Source organism: Sarcophilus harrisii, chromosome 1 (assembly GCF_902635505.1).
Source record: "Sarcophilus harrisii chromosome 1, mSarHar1.11, whole genome shotgun sequence".
In the NCBI taxonomy this organism is placed as follows: Eukaryota; Metazoa; Chordata; class Mammalia; order Dasyuromorphia; family Dasyuridae; genus Sarcophilus; species Sarcophilus harrisii.
The window spans coordinates 552,202,818-552,218,867 of NC_045426.1; the positions used below are offsets into that span (position 1 = coordinate 552,202,818).

The 16,050-nt window shown below is 38.2% G+C and overlaps 1 protein-coding gene across 6 annotated transcripts in view; it reads left to right on the plus strand.

Moving 5' to 3' along the window:
- Positions 1-14,349, plus strand: part of TFAP2A (transcription factor AP-2 alpha) — a 24,382-nt gene extending 10,033 nt beyond the window's left edge. For 5 of the 6 annotated variants that reach the window (XM_031946874.1, XM_031946872.1, XM_023496344.2 and 2 more), the window contains exons 2-7: positions 392-826; positions 3,999-4,050; positions 6,559-6,790; positions 8,530-8,648; positions 10,560-10,701; positions 12,677-14,349. In XM_031946874.1, coding sequence (XP_031802734.1) covers positions 392-826; positions 3,999-4,050; positions 6,559-6,790; positions 8,530-8,648; positions 10,560-10,701; positions 12,677-12,965 — 1,269 coding nt within the window. In that variant the 3' untranslated portion in view covers positions 12,966-14,349. The remainder of the gene's footprint in view (positions 1-391; positions 827-3,998; positions 4,051-6,558; positions 6,791-8,529; positions 8,649-10,559; positions 10,702-12,676) is intronic. The other variant, XM_031946871.1, reaches the window with a different exon arrangement.
- Positions 14,350-16,050: the final 1,701 nt, after the last annotated feature.

Genomic DNA, 16,050 nt, shown 5'->3' on the forward strand with positions numbered 1-16,050 from the left:
AGGCAGGAGGAGGAAGCGGTTCTACTGTTTAATATCCAGGACTTTTTATTTTGCTTATGGGAGGTTTGGTGTGGCATTTGAATCCTCTCAAATTTAGAAGACCCCTTTCTAATTTTTTCTATTTGAAGAAATACATAGGGATGTATTCTTTATCCCCTAGTCTACACCAGAATTCAATTAGAAATTTTGAAAATGTCCTTCACTTTTGGGGGGCTTTCCACCGAAACCAGAAAGTTAATAGACAATCTTAAAACGCTGCTCCGGCGGCTGAAAAGAATCAGGAATCGAGAACCTGGAAGTTTCATGAGTAAGCTATACAAAACCGATTTAATATAAGCAACTCAGATTTTATATCTGTTGTTTTCCCTCTCTTCTTTCTTCCTCTCCCTAGGACCGTCACGATGGCACCAGCAATGGGACTGCCCGGTTACCCCAGTTGGGAACTGTTGGTCAGTCACCTTATACGAGTGCCCCTCCGCTCTCTCACACGCCCAACGCAGACTTCCAGCCTCCTTACTTTCCCCCTCCCTACCAGCCCATCTACCCCCAGTCGCAAGATCCTTATTCCCACGTTAATGATCCTTATAGCCTGAATCCTCTTCACGCCCAACCTCAGCCACAGCACCCAGGCTGGCCGGGACAGAGACAAAGCCAAGAAGCTGGGCTGTTACACACACATCGGGGGTTACCCCATCAGTTATCGGGCTTGGATCCTCGAAGGGATTATCGGCGACATGAGGATCTACTGCACGGACCCCATGGGCTGAGCTCAGGACTAGGAGACATTCCGATCCATTCAATACCTCATGCTATAGAAGATGTACCGGTAAGAAAGATTAAGATATCCTCCTTCCCTCCTCCCCCAGTTAAAGGTAGTTTCAGTGCAAAGTAGGGCCGTAGTGGGGTCTTGGGGAAAGAGGAAGGTATGTCCTCCTTTCCTGCTTCTCATTTCCTCCAGAGTAGAAAAGTTATCTAAGACTAAATAGAATGGTTGAAGCCGTGACAGAACCGTGGTACTGGTGTTTTCTTTTCGGTGGAAACGAAGATCCAAAGAAAACAAACGAAAAAGTGGCAGAGAGTTCTCCACCAAGAACAATAGGTTCCTACTGCTCCCTACAAACAATGCATGCATTAACATTTCCACTAACATATAAATAAATCAAATTAAAGCCATCATTGACAGTATCTTCCCTTCTCTATGACAATAAGCTGTTCCGATTGGAGGAGTATGTAATACCACCACAAGGCCTTACTTTTGGGATTTCTCACTGTCTTGGGGGAAAAAAAAACGTTAGACAACTAAGAGAGCTTATTAAATGCCCTCAAAGCTTAAAAAAAAAGTGGGTAAAAATGGCATTAGAAGAAAAACAGTTCTTCCAGGTTACATAAAGTGGTAAAATGTTAAGTTTTAAAATAACCATTTTCACAACCTATCATGGTTAAAGAAAAAAGTATGTAGCAAAATCAGACTAGAGGTATATTAAAATACTGCCTTATCTTTTACTAGGAGTGCTAGTGACCTCATAAATCATTAGCTGGGTTATCAAAGTCTATCAAGATCTGCTATACCCTATATTAAATTAAATGTTTTGAAATTTATTGAGTAATAGTTTAGTTCTAATTTAGTTATCAATACAATTTTAAAATTCTAATTAAGCATGGCATTGGTACATTTGTTATTTAGAAGGCAAACTATTGTTAATTTGAAAATACCTTCTGAAATTTAACCTAAACCACCTTTGTTGCTCTAAATGTATACTTATGGTTCCCTCCCAATTTCTAAAATAGAATTAGAACATGCCAATAATCTTATTAAAACTTTAGCCAGTTCCTGAAAAAGTCACTTTTCAGAGGAAATGTATCTGGATGTGATTTTTGTTAAAATGCTATCCCAAATTACTGTATCAAATATTTTAGCAATATGTCTACTGACAGTTTAATGATTATAACCCCATTATTACAAAGATGATGGTCAGATAAACTTACCCTGTTTCTGTTTTCTTGGTCATCTTGAAACCCTTGGTAAATTGGACAGAGCAGGAAATTTATTATAGCTTGTACTTAGCTAAAGCTAACCACTGAAAAGTTGTATTTAGTAGGCTTGAATGGCAAATAGGCACTTTTTTTTTTCACAATGGGGGATTTATATCAGATATATATATATCATATACACAGGACCCAAAATATTTTGGGATACATTCTATCATATATTCATGGATGTATATACACATGTGTATATGTACATATACATATATGTATGGGGGGAAAAAAAAAACCGGTTGACATTCAGCATGGTTTCTTCCTGAAACAAAATTGTCCACAGAGGAAATGGTTTAATTGAATGTTTTTTTTTTTTTTAATTGGGGGTTATAACATTGTGCCCTAAAATCTTGAATTTTTTTACCTAGATCCCTCCTTCAAAATATCCAAATTGCAAAACTATGATCCATATTTATGGAAATTCTGTGAATTATAATTGCTATACTTTTTGCAAATCCAGTGGTAGTTGGAACACATCTGTAACATTAAGGCACTCTGGTGAAAATAGTGGGTGAGGAGAAATTAACAGTGATCAAATAAAAATAAAGAAATCTATCATTCCTCTTTACCTTTAAAAAAAGTTTCTTTCAAAGGAATCTGGGTCAGGAAAGGGGTCGGTTTCAGTTTTTCAGTTCTGCAACTACTTAATATTTTAAAAAATCAAGTAGATGGTTAAAATTAATCATAAATATCTCAGTGGGATTTTAAAGTTAACAGTTTTCCTTGTATGGAATATGTCTAGAAATAACACAAATAAAAGTATTATGCCACACTACATTTACTTTATGGGTTTAGGGTGCATGCATAAAGGGATCATATTTCCCCATATAGTTAAAACACAAGAACTGCCGCAGTAGTCATTTCTGAACATTTCTCAATTTAATTATACTTAAATCCAGAAGCACTTTAGGCAAGTTACAAATGAGAGCATTGAGTATAATAAAACCTGTAATAAAGCAACTTAGTACCATCCACCCGGAATCATTGAGATCAGGCACAATTAACAGGAGCATAAATCCAAGACAGAATGGAAAATGTTTGAATCAGTATTATTGTTGGACAAAGACTAGAGAAGGAAGTAATAGTTTTTTAAATGGTAATGCCTGTGTTTGGTAACGATTGCGAAATCTTCTATCTCAGCAGCACTGGTGCTAATTTGTAAACACAGCCAGACATTATATTGCCTGTCAGTTTCTGAATTAGAAAACATGATTTCATTTTACTTTCTAATCACGTTTTGACTCCAGCACACAAAAGTCCATTTGTAAAAAAGCAACACCCAAACCTGAGCCTGAAGAACAGTAATTTGAGGGTCTTTATTATATTCATATTCTAGTTATTTAATTCAGAAAGGGGGACCTATTTTTTTTTCTTTTTTGGTTTTCCAAACCAAATATGAATATGCGTTAGCTATTTATCGCACTACCTAAAATGTTTCCAAATGATTTTCACTATTCCCTAGTTACTTCATCGACTACTTTCCATTGTTTTTGTAGCTTTTGAAAGCCTTAAGCCGAGCTGTAGTTAGGCTGCATACTTGAATCCTAATATGGGGGGGGGGGGAGGGGAAAAAGAGAAGGAAAGGAGGAGAAAGGGGGGGAAGGTGATGAGGCGCCAAACTTAAGTGAGATTCAATTTAAAGGTTAAATTGTACTTTGTCAAAGATAAGGTATTCAGGCTCTAGGTTTTATTTCCAAAGAGAAAATATTGAGATGTGGGTTGTATGTATATGCTAGGGGTGGGAGGGTTTGGCCATCAGTCTGCACTGAAGCCTCTTGATTTGCAAAGCTGAAAATTCCAATAAGCCAACATGAGATGTTTATATATAAATGTCATTATATAGGAGGGGAAATTTCATTTCTACAACCTCACTCCTCCCCCCCCCCCACCATCCCCATACATTCGTTTCCTTTTGTTATGATTATACATTTAAATCCCTCCGTATCCTTTTGTTGCAGCATGTAGAAGACCCCGGTATTAACATCCCAGATCAAACTGTAATTAAGAAAGGTAAGCCATTTCCTTCTGCATTCCAAGCATGTCCTTACAGGCAGTGTACTATTTAAAAGAACTTGCAGAGCTTTATTTTTTCTCTCTCTTTCTAAAGGATTTCCTAAAGGCTTGCAGGTAGTAAATAGATAAGCATGGACCAGCAATGTTGAAATGATCAGCCTTTTATCCTTTAGCAGGATTTACGTTTTGTTTTCTGTTAGTATTTTGAATTTTTTTAATATGGAAAATTATTTATTTTGTTCATTGTGTAGTGGCATCTCACTTTTTAAAAGGTCATATATTTCAATTAATTTCATGAGACGACTGGGACTAAAAGCCCATGGACATTAAGAAACTTATGATGGAATAGTTGACAAATTTTTATACTGAAATAAGGATAATAGCTAAAAGTGGCACATGGCTTTCCTTAGAAACAAAATAGATTTCTTGTTTTTTTAATTTCTTATTCTGTTGGCTAAGGATTTTTAAACAAACCTTTTGTTACTCTAAGTTAGGCGCAAAGAAGTTTAGGTTTTGGTTCAAATTTATACCTTCTTCCCAAGATTTCACTGCAATTTTCAAATTGTATTAGGTTAGAAAGGTATAAAGTGATTTGCATGGATTTGTAATTTGTATTAGGTTTAGTTAGTAGAAATAAAGTTGATTGGAATGAGTGAATTTATATGTTATTGCTCTAGGTAGCAACATTTCTGTGTTCTGTTGGCAGTGTTATTTCAGAATTCTTTGCATCACTAGAGGATGTTGCTATATAAAACTGTTCTCATTTCTAAACCTAATCAGTACACAGATAGCTAGTTTAAAGTTTCATTTTTTTGTGTCTGTGAAGCCTTTGTCACGTCAAATTAGATGTGCAAGGGATAAATCTTAAGAGATGCTCTTTCCAAGTCGACATGATAATTGGCTCTTTTATTAGTAATCTCCAGAGTTCGTTTAACTCCTATTGTCTCTATTAGCCTCCCCAGAGCTATTAATGTCACAAGTGATCTATCCAAAAACTAACCCCCCCCCCATTTAGAATATTCCTACTAAGAAACGCATAACAGAAGAACAATATTATATAGTATGAGACTACTTACATACGTATATAATATATATTTGACGTGTTCTTGTGAAATTTTAAATTCTATTTAAAAGCGTATTTTATTTAAATGGTTCCGAGTATGTTTGTGTTGAGAAATGAAATTGGTCAAAACACTTTTCAGTGGCTTTGAATTTAACCGTAGCTTTAAAATTAATTGTGTGCAATTTTTTAGGAGGAAGGACACAACTTTTGCCCTCACTCCCAGAGATCTACTTAGTCTGCCAGGTTGTTAAAAATTTTCAAAACAAAGCACATTATGTATGTATTCTAATGAAGTTTTGACTCGTTAACATTTCTCTACAGGCCCTCAGATGTTCAGGCTGTTAATACTTGCCCATTTAATGTTGAACATTTTTCAAAAACTGAAATGCAGGACTCATTTTATCAGTCAAATATCCTGAGTATAGAAGTGAATCCATCTTTTATAAGTGGTAGTGTTACTTTAACCCCAAAGTTCACTTATAGTCCTTGTTTCTGCCCACTGAGTTCTCCATCAATTCTCCAAAATCCTCTTTGAATCTTTTCTCCTCAGCTCTAAAAGATACTGAGAGGACTGCTCCACCCTACTACCAGGGTCCCTCAAAAGCAAACCAAGAACTACTGATCAGCTGATATGTATCCTCCACACACACCTCTTTTCCCTCCAGCCTAGAATTAATGCTTCAGATTATTATTATTATTATTATTTTGATGCAAAGCCCTCAACTTAAATTCCCCACCCAAATGCAAACCCCCAAAATAGAACTGATTGGAGGGAGACTGATCCAATCTCAGTACAAGAGCTTGTATACCACCTATCCCTGTTTGTATGAAAACGTATATGCTGCCTAGACTTGCTTGTATGAAGAGTTTATATGCTTATGACTGCTTATTTCTGGGGAAAGCTCCGGACCCATCTCTTGATGGTGACAGTTTTAAGACTTTAGAGAGGGAGGAAGGAAACCAGAGATATTAAGTGGACAAGTTGGGGAGCGGGAGGCACAACACCCCTAAATGCTAGAAGAGAAGCAAGAATAATGGCAACTTTAAAATTGGGGAGAAGAGAAAAACTAGAAGATGGATAGAATTAAGGAGAAGAAAAAATGGAGATTAAATAGCAAAGGGAAAAGGGGGAGGAAAGAAAAGAGAAGAGGAAAAGGGAGAAAGGAAACAGGTGGAAAAGATAGGGGAAACGTAGGGAGGGGAGGAAGAGACAGGGAAAAGAAGATTAAACAAATGGGAAGAGGAAAAGAGGTCAGGAAGAAAAGGAGAGAAGAGTTGTGAATAAGAGGGAAAAGAAGAGGTGGGAAAATGAGAAGGGAGAAGGGCGAAGGGAGGTCGGGGCCCAGAGGCGGCTTTTGGGGTGGCTATGTTCACTCGCTTGGTTTGGGGGAGCCCTCGATGACCCGGCGCCCCCCACAGCCTCCCCGTATCTTTCTCCGCAGGCCCCGTGTCCTTGTCCAAGTCCAACAGCAACGCCGTCTCCGCCATCCCCATTAACAAGGACAACCTCTTCGGTGGCGTCGTGAACCCCAATGAGGTCTTCTGTTCAGTTCCGGGTCGCCTCTCGCTCCTCAGCTCCACCTCGAAGTACAAGGTCACGGTGGCGGAAGTTCAACGGCGCCTCTCTCCTCCCGAGTGTCTCAACGCGTCGCTGTTGGGTGGAGTGCTCCGGAGGTGAGGCTCGGTCCGGTCCGGTCCGGTCCGGTCCGGTCCGGCCCGGCCCGGCCCGGCCCGGCGCAGCCTCCAGGAGCCGCGCTACGCCTGCGCCGGAGCGGCGCTTAGCTCCTGCTCCCACCCTGCCCCACCCCGCCCCATCCCGCCTCCCTGCCGGCTCCTCCCCTTCTCTCTCCCCGCCCTGGGAAGGGAGGCGGGGAGAGGAGCACGGAGTAAGGAGGCGGGGCGGAGAGCGGGCCGCGCCTGCGCTCTTGGTCCCTGCGTGGTCGGCTCTCCCAATCCCCACCCCTCCCTCCGCCCCCTTCCCTTCCAGCGCCCGCCTAGCGCCGGGCGCTCGCGCTGTCTCGGGCACGCGCTCTCCTTAGCGTCTTTCCCTCCCTCCGCTTTGGTCGCAGCCCCTGGTGCAAATCCGGCCCTGAAACATACCCTTCCGCAGGGTCGCCGTTTTCCCTGAGCCCGAGCGCGGATGCCCTGCTAACTCCCGAAGGCCCGCCCTGTCTGGGACCCGCCTCCGTGCTCTCCCGTTTCACGGGAGCTTCCCCGCCCCGCTATTAAGTCGTGCCTTCTTAAGGACGGTTCTCTAGATTCTGCCCTAACTGTGCCCCCCAGCTCTCCCAACCAGCTCGCTGCGAGCCTTGGGATAATTGCTCTCCTACTGAAGAAACAGGACGGGGTGCTTTCCTGCTTTCCCTGCCTTTCTTTCCCTTTCATTTTCTCGAGAAATAAGCCCAACGACTTTCCAAATCCATTTTTAAAAGATATGCATGCGTGGGCCTGCAGAACTGTACCTGGAGAGCCGTATCCCCTACATAAAATGCAGATGGCACTGTATTTTCAAACATTTAAAAATAAGTAGCCACATATTGGTTCGTCTTTTTCACTCTATGCTAATTTATTTTTTGTCAGTTTCATCTGCCTTTTTTCTCTTTGCCCACCCCTAAATTAGGGACTGTTTACCTAGGGGAACATAATCTAATCCACACAATTAAAGATCACTTGGGTAGGGAATAAAATCTGAAATTAATTAATATGGTGATTGATTTAAACAATATCTCAACTCGGTTCTGTGCGTGATAGTTTATTTAGACATCTATTTAGAAACGCCTTCCTTTTTCTTCCCCCTCCCCCATGTGGTGGAATTCTTTAAGATTGATTTTTTTTTCTTTTTTTTGACATTTGTAGTTAAGCTGGTGACATGCCATGTAAACAGTTTAGTGAAATGAACTTCCCATTGCGGCTAGAGCAATGGCGAGAAAAAAGAGTGATGATGACTTTGGCCACTGTGTGAATAACCCTACAGTGCAACTTCCAAAGAGTTTAAAGACTCCACTGGGATTTGGTTAGATCAAATGAGATAATGTATGCAAAGTGTTTCACAAACCTCAAAGCATTATAGAAATATTAGTTATTATATGTTACTGCTATTAGTATCAGCAATAAGTAAAAGATTCAAAAATAATTCCAATTATAAAATTGCTTAAAAAGCTGGATATTGGTTGTTTGGTGGAAGCATTTGTTTTGCTGCTCTCCTCCTACCCTTTAAGGATTTGGAGAGTGAATCTTTCAATATATTATCAAATCTGTTCTTTTGGTATAACTTCTCACACAATTCACTCCTACTCCTTTAGGTGAACCCTCCACCTTTCTTATTAGGCAACTTTCAAAATAACTTAGGGAAAAGTGATATTTAGAATTACAGACACATCATCCTAAATTCTTCTCTTGTGTCTCTGAAACAGGGCAAAGTCTAAAAATGGGGGAAGATCTTTAAGAGAAAAATTGGACAAAATAGGATTAAACCTTCCTGCAGGAAGACGTAAGGCAGCCAATGTCACCTTGCTCACATCACTAGTAGAGGGTAAGTACCTCCACTTCTGTATTAGGAGGAGCTTGTTTTATTTGAAAATGTGTCATAGGGGAAGATAATATTTTAATGATACTTTCCATTAGTTACATAACTTCACCTTCTGAGCCAATTTGGTTAGTCCAAAATATTAGGAATAAACAATAAAGTGTTTGAATGATCTCTTTACTCTGACCTTCTTCATCTTTACCACACAATTTCATCTCCCAGTCCTCCTCTGATTTTAAACAATTTGAAATTTCAAGTACTGCAAATTCTTAAATTTAAAGTTTCTGTCCCCTTTAAAGATCTCAAAAGTAAATCATTTAAATTCTTCTGACATCTGCATTTAAGAAATGCGTGACCATTACTTCCTGACTTAATTTGGGAATCTTTGACCTGAGTCATGATTTAAGACTATCCTGAAAGCTCAGAGGTACACTCCCTTTTTGGTTCTGGTTTTCTAAACAAATGCCTCTTTATTATTCCATTGTGCTGTTCTGGAGGTGAAAAAATATAATTGAGCTATTTTAGACTTTTATTGATTTAAATGTAGAAAGTCAAAGAAAATACAAGCATTACTTGAATGATTCTCTTATTGCTGGTTCTTAAAAAAAAAACCAAAAAACCAAAAATAGGCTGACAGAACTTTATCATAGCTTAAGAGGACAGATGCTTTTGTAGTCAATTGTCTTTTTTAGATTATCAAGTTTGCTTAAATTTGCTTATATTGGAATGAATTTATAGCTTGCTTTTATTTGTGTCCTGTTGGAAATGTTTTAAGTTGAAAAGGGGAAAAATTATAAGCACGTAAAATGCCATGCAAATTTAAAATTCAGTTATATGTAGAGTGAGCAAATCTTTATATACATTTTTGTAAATTGAAGTGATAATGGTCAATCAGGAAAATCCTTGTATATATATATAAAAAGATTATAATCCAGTTATGGAATATATTTCAGTGTATTCATTTTGGGGGCAGATAACTTTTTTAAAAGTTTAAGAATATGTACTTAGGAATATACTTAGGAATAATTAAACCTATTGATTTTATTAGAGGTGGAAGACAGTAATCTTAAGCTATTGTTTTATGCCATAGATTCATGTACAGTAATATTGAAATTTAGCCCACATTCCCCACCACATTTACCAACAAGGAGCTGATCTGCAGATAGGTTGATAGTGATGCCTAATTTTTAGCATAAGAGTAAGTGTTGGGGTTGGGGATCTGAGTCCTGTGGCAGTAAGGGAGTTTCTAGAATACTGTTATTGTTTATGATCTGCTCCATTTTATGGAAACAAGCTCCGCTGAGCGGGGCTTTGAAGCTCTAATTGGCGCATGCGTTCTTCCGGAGCTGGAGCTAATGGCAGGAAGCCCTGCAGTAAAAACCAACTGGTTCAGGAAATTAAAACCAAAGATTTGAAAATCAACAAAACAGACAGACTCAGTAGAGTGACCCTAAAATTCTCATGGTTAATCGTTTGGGGGTGAACAGATAATTAAATACCATCAGGTTAATTTTTAAGCATTTTGTTCTTTTCAGAAAAGCTCCAAGAGTAATTATGAATATCATTCATTAATGTGTTTATGGGTGGGAGTTTGTTATAAAAGATACATTTTAACATTGTCTAGGAAGCCATCATTATTGGAAAGGGGGAAAGGAGGGCAGGAAAATTTATGATATTTATGTATCTTGACCTTTGGTCCTAGAGAAGAAAAATAAAATACTTAAACAGCATTCCTCCTTCCCTTTCCTCCCCTCCCTCTTCCCAGTTTTGGATTTGCCTGGCTGTTTTTTATTTATTTATTTATTTAGGGAACTGGGAAAAGGAAGAATTCAGTTATTCCCATAGTTGTATATCTATGTATTGATCCCATATTTCTCTACCTCCTCCCACTTCTCTGTCTTTCCAACCTTCTGCCAGGAGAAGCAGTACACCTAGCCAGGGATTTTGGGTACGTGTGTGAAACTGAATTCCCTGCCAAAGCAGTAGCTGAATTTCTCAACCGACAACATTCCGATCCCAATGAGCAAGTGACAAGAAAAAACATGCTTCTAGCTACAAAGTAAGACATTTCCCTCTGTAATGTTGGTATAACTGCATTTTGAGAAAAAAGAAAATCTTTTTTTTTCTTTCCCTAATTTATCCTCCATTCTTTTTCTTGTTAAGTAGCTAAACTATTTTGTAGGTTATCAAAGTATCATGTGTTATAAAGGAAGAAGTAAAGTTCAGTTTGCGTCCTTTTTCTTTTTCTTCCTTTTCTCCAGCCCTTTAGCAGTTTTCCTTAATTTGGGATTTGATAGTAGATGACTTTATATTTCAGTGGCTATATTGTTTTTAAAAGATCAGGACCAAATCCTTAAAGGGGAAATAATCTTGCCTTTGGACTGATATATATCAGTTTCTTTCTCTCAAGGAGGCATTTTCCAAGGACATGGAGCTCATACCCATGAAATACACAAACCAGATGCTGGCCCATTTCAGACCTGCTCCTTTTCCTACCCCCAACCTACTTACTACCTTCTCTCTAGGTTTGCCTGCTTCCTTGCTGCCTGCTGCCACATTTTCTCCACACTTTTCCCATGATCTCAGATGTTTTAAGCTATAGGGGATTTATGGAAGAGATTTCAAAATGATCCAAATTACACCTACATCAAAATTCAGTCAGGATTTGTTTCTGCCAGAATTAAAAAGGCTTCTCCAGGTGGTATGTTTAAAAAAAAAAAAAGTTGATATGTTTTCTGAAAATTAAAAGGCTTATTTAATTGACCTTAATTACCAATGGAGATGTCACCAAAGGGCACAGAGCCAGAGGGTAGAAGCTGGAGGAGGTTACAAAGGAGGATGCAGTTGATGAAAGATTGAGATAGAGGCAGTTTGTGGTGGGGAAGATAGAGATAGCCTAAGCTTATAGATAGCCAGTTCTTCCTATTTATTCTTTGCTCATCCTGATTCATTTTTCCCCAGTGTTAACTCCTTCTACCCCTTCTCTTTCCCTAAACTCAGTTCCCCAATCAGCACATTGAAAAACCTTTGAGGCAGACTGGGCAAGGTCCTTGGTTTAGTTTTCCTTTCAATTAGGCAGGGAGGGTTTCTTCATTGCAAGTAGTACCAACCTGGCTTTTCTGCTTTGAAAATTAGTCTCTTTCCTCTCCTTTCACCTTCAACACATGCACACACATGTATGCTTGTGTACACACCCTCAACCTCACCCACTATCCCTTTGAAAATTTCTCAGCCTTCTTTTTGTAGTTTTTAGGGGGAAAGCAGCATAAGGATAAAATGAACATTGTACCTGTCCTAGATAGGTCATTCTCAATTGTCCCTTTTACATCTTGTTCTTTTGCTCAGGAAAAAAAGCAAAGCAAAACAAAACAAAACAACAATAACAATTGTAAATCAAATCCAAAATATTATCTTTCTTTCAATGTTCAACTCACTGAAGGGGGACTATAGAAAGGGTAAAAGGTTTATCCTAAATACAAGTGATAGGCAAAGTGACTATAGGAAGAACTGTACCCAGTGGGGATATACCATAGAGTTTTTACTGTGAAGGCTGATAGGTAGATCATATTGAAGGTATTTATCTATTGCTGAGCAGTGCTTCTTTTCTTTGACTTCCTTCTGTGAGCATGCATATACACATGTGCCTTTGAGTGTCGAGATGTATGTTTGAGACATGAGTCTCAGGGGAGAAATGTTTAATACTTGTTTTTGTGAGATGAAGGTGAAGGGTGGGGTGAATAAGTAGATGGAGTGGGATATATTTGCCTGTATAGGCCCATTGAGAAATACATAGAAATACTGTCTGAGTCTTTAAATGGTCAATAGAAAAAGTAAAATGTAAGATACTACATTATCTACATGTATACATCTTTAGCTTGGTGGCAGGGAAACCCAGTTTTGTATTCCAGATGGTTATATAATCTAGCAGGGAAAGTGCCCCCCTCTTGCTGCTGCTGACAGCAATGGTTCATTTCTTTCTTTCCTTCTCTTTTTCTTTTTCTCTCCCACCTCTCTCTGCTCCACTTGTGCTTCAGACAGATCTGTAAAGAGTTCACCGACCTGCTGGCTCAGGACCGATCTCCCCTGGGGAACTCAAGGCCCAATCCTATCTTAGAGCCAGGCATTCAGAGCTGCCTGACCCACTTCAACCTCATCTCTCATGGCTTCGGCAGCCCGGCAGTGTGCGCAGCAGTCACTGCCCTGCAGAACTATCTCACCGAGGCACTCAAGGCCATGGACAAAATGTACCTCAGCAACAATCCCAACAGCCACACAGACAACAGCGCCAAAAGTGGTGACAAAGAGGAGAAACACCGAAAGTGAGGATTTCCTTCTTTCCCTCTCCTCAGCTCCACCCTGCTTCATCTTTTCACCTCTTCCCATCTCCTTTCTCTTCTGCACCCATCTTCTTCTTCATCACCTACCATCACCACCACCTGGCAGGCTACAGCTCTGGAATCAGCGATCGACTGCTGCCCATTCTGTTCTCTGAGTCTGCAAGAATGCTTTCTTCTGTCTACAACCCTGATTCATAGTCCCTCTCTGCCTCCTCCCCCTTCATCATCAACACTCCCTCGCCCCCGTTTGGAGCCTAAGAGAACAGAACAGGCGGTGGAGCCAGCAAAGAAAAGTTCTGTCTGAGTTTGTGAACTTTTTTTTTTAAGTAAACCAACAGAAAAATAAATAAAAAAGAAAGAACATTTTTTTTCTAAAAAAAAAAAAACAGTTAAAAAAATTTAAAAAAATTCTATGAGCTTCATGGGACTGAATCACCACCTCCCCTTACATTACTTCAGTTAAGATTGTAGCCATATTAAAAAAAAAAAAAGGCAAAAAGGATAATGACATTTTTATCAGTATTGTGAATAAACTTGAACACAAAATCCATGCAGTTCCATGTCATGTCTTCAGTTATAGAACTTCTTCCTCTCCAAGGTAAAGCGACCAACTTGAACGTTTTATGACAACACAATTTGCAGTTACTCTATAAGGGAATCAGTGTTCATGTCTGTATATATTTATTTATGTGTAATTTAATGGGAATTGTAAATATGGTGAGTCTGTTTTAAACCTTTTTTTTTTTTATTTATCTGGTGATTTCGTTTACCTCTTGTTTAGTGGGGTTTAAATCTTCCCTCTTAGTTCTTCATGTGGCTCATGGTACTTATTTAGAAATCCAAGGTTTGGGGGATTATTTTTTTTTCTCTGGGATTCATGATTTTTGATCTGTTGTAGCATGTTAAGGCGACAATGAAGCAGTTGAACAAATTAAAAAACAGAGAAAAATAAAATGAATTAAAAATATAATTAGTATTACATTTACATTCATTGAACTCTAAAAGTGATATTGGATCCTAGAATGATTTTTAAACATGAGCAGTTTTACAAACCTTATGTCATGAAGATGGGGTTGGGAATGGGATTTAGGAAAAAAGTTTTATTTTTCTCCACTGTCTTCCCTTAAAAGCATCATCAGAGCAATAAATGAAAATTGTCTTTAGTCCAAGGTTAGGGATTCCCTCCCCACCCCTTTTTTTGTTCAAAGAACTTCAAACATTTGGGACCACCTGGTATCCTGTATTTCCACTGGCCATATTGGAAGCAGTTCTAGTTGTATTGTATTGAGTTGTGCTGGCAGTAGTTTCCATGCCTGTCAATGTATCATAGTCCTTTGTTGCCCAGATAAATAAATATTTGATACGCTTTATGTCGATTTTTTTTATTCAGTGGCTGTCTTTACCCAGGCGTATTTTTGTTCTTGGCAGTATTTTTTATTCAGTATGGTTACAGTAATTGAGTTTAACTCTCCCTTGACAATTGCTCCTTGCAATAAGCAGCTGAACCCATTGTTTCCCTCAAGTATAATAAAAACTTACTTTCAACTTGGAGTTCAGAGCAGGGTATCATTTAGATATTCCACTGAGTCTGTATTCAGACAAATGACACAATAAAACACAATGTATTCTTTTGGATAAAAAATTGTCTCTACTGCTAAAGGAATGACACACCATCTTTCCCTTAATCAAAACAGAATTTTATTTTAAAAAATAAAATAAAGTTTTATTTATGTTGATAATCTAGGTTTCATTTGTGTTTTAAAATAAAATGTGAACATTTCTTAGGGAAATAATAATCTGGTTCATTAATACCAGAATTATATACTGTTGATAAGATGTTCAAATTAACTAAAACTAATTTTGGAAAAGGAAAAGAATTGTGATACAAAAGCACTGGTGGTAGTGGAATGGAAGACATTGAATTCAAATTCATTTTCATATTTATAGGTGGACTGATTGTGTATAAATAGCTTTTAAAGAAATACAGGAAACTGGGAAAATAGATACATCATTGATATCTTTTCTATAACTGCCTTTCACATCCCCCATCCTATTTGAAGGAACCTCTAAACAAATACAAATATACTGAAATGAAAATGAAAACAAAACCCAAACACATGTATCTGCATATTGTTTGTGACAGTCTATTGGAATACCAGAGGTATTTTGTTTGGACCCTATATGTTAGTATTTGTAAATAAGAATTGCTAATTTAGAGCTCATGCTAATTCATTAAAACAAAACAAAACAAAACCTCTTTGCTTCGTGAGGTAAATGTTTCTGTGTTTTCAAAGCAAAAATGGCACAGGTTAACTGTAAGGTATATAGAATAACTACAGGGAGAATTAACATTTGCTCATATTTTTTGATGTTTGATAAAGCTGGTGATGCAAAGTATTAGATAAAGTCCAATATGTTTCATTTTGCTTTGGTAATCTACTTAGGGAAGGCAGTGTAAAATCAATCTCGTCAAGCAGAAGAGAGTTGGTGGAGTCTAAATTCTATTTTCAAAAGCAAGCTAGTTCATAACAATGGCGGATTTTTCCTAATACAAATTGAAAGTGGATCCTCTGAATGCAAAGCTGCAATTGTTTTTAAAACGGTTATTTATTATTTCCTAGAGAGACTGGTTAACTGTAAAGTAGATGTAACAAAATAATGAGGTGAATGAACCCTAACTGTACATATTCTTGACATAAATGAAATGCACAGTGCTGTAGCAGGTGAAATGAAGCATTGTCTATCAGGGCTGTTTTTCTTGGCTGCATCTCAGATTGTGTGGGGGATCCTAACCTCAGGCACAATAGCATTCATAAACAGCAATACATTGCTGCTCTTTCTACAACAACACATAAATACTCATTTTTAAATGGAAACAATCTTATTAAATACCATTCATTCATATCTGGATTTACAGATGCTTGTTACTTTTGAAATCCTGTACCCAATATAATCCTTGCATCCTGAGCAAGAGAAAAAAGGAAGTGTTGTGTTAGAACATTACAAGGTCATAATAAACAATGCTTTCAAAATATATAGAATTAGTTCATTTTATTCTATAGTTGTGCATT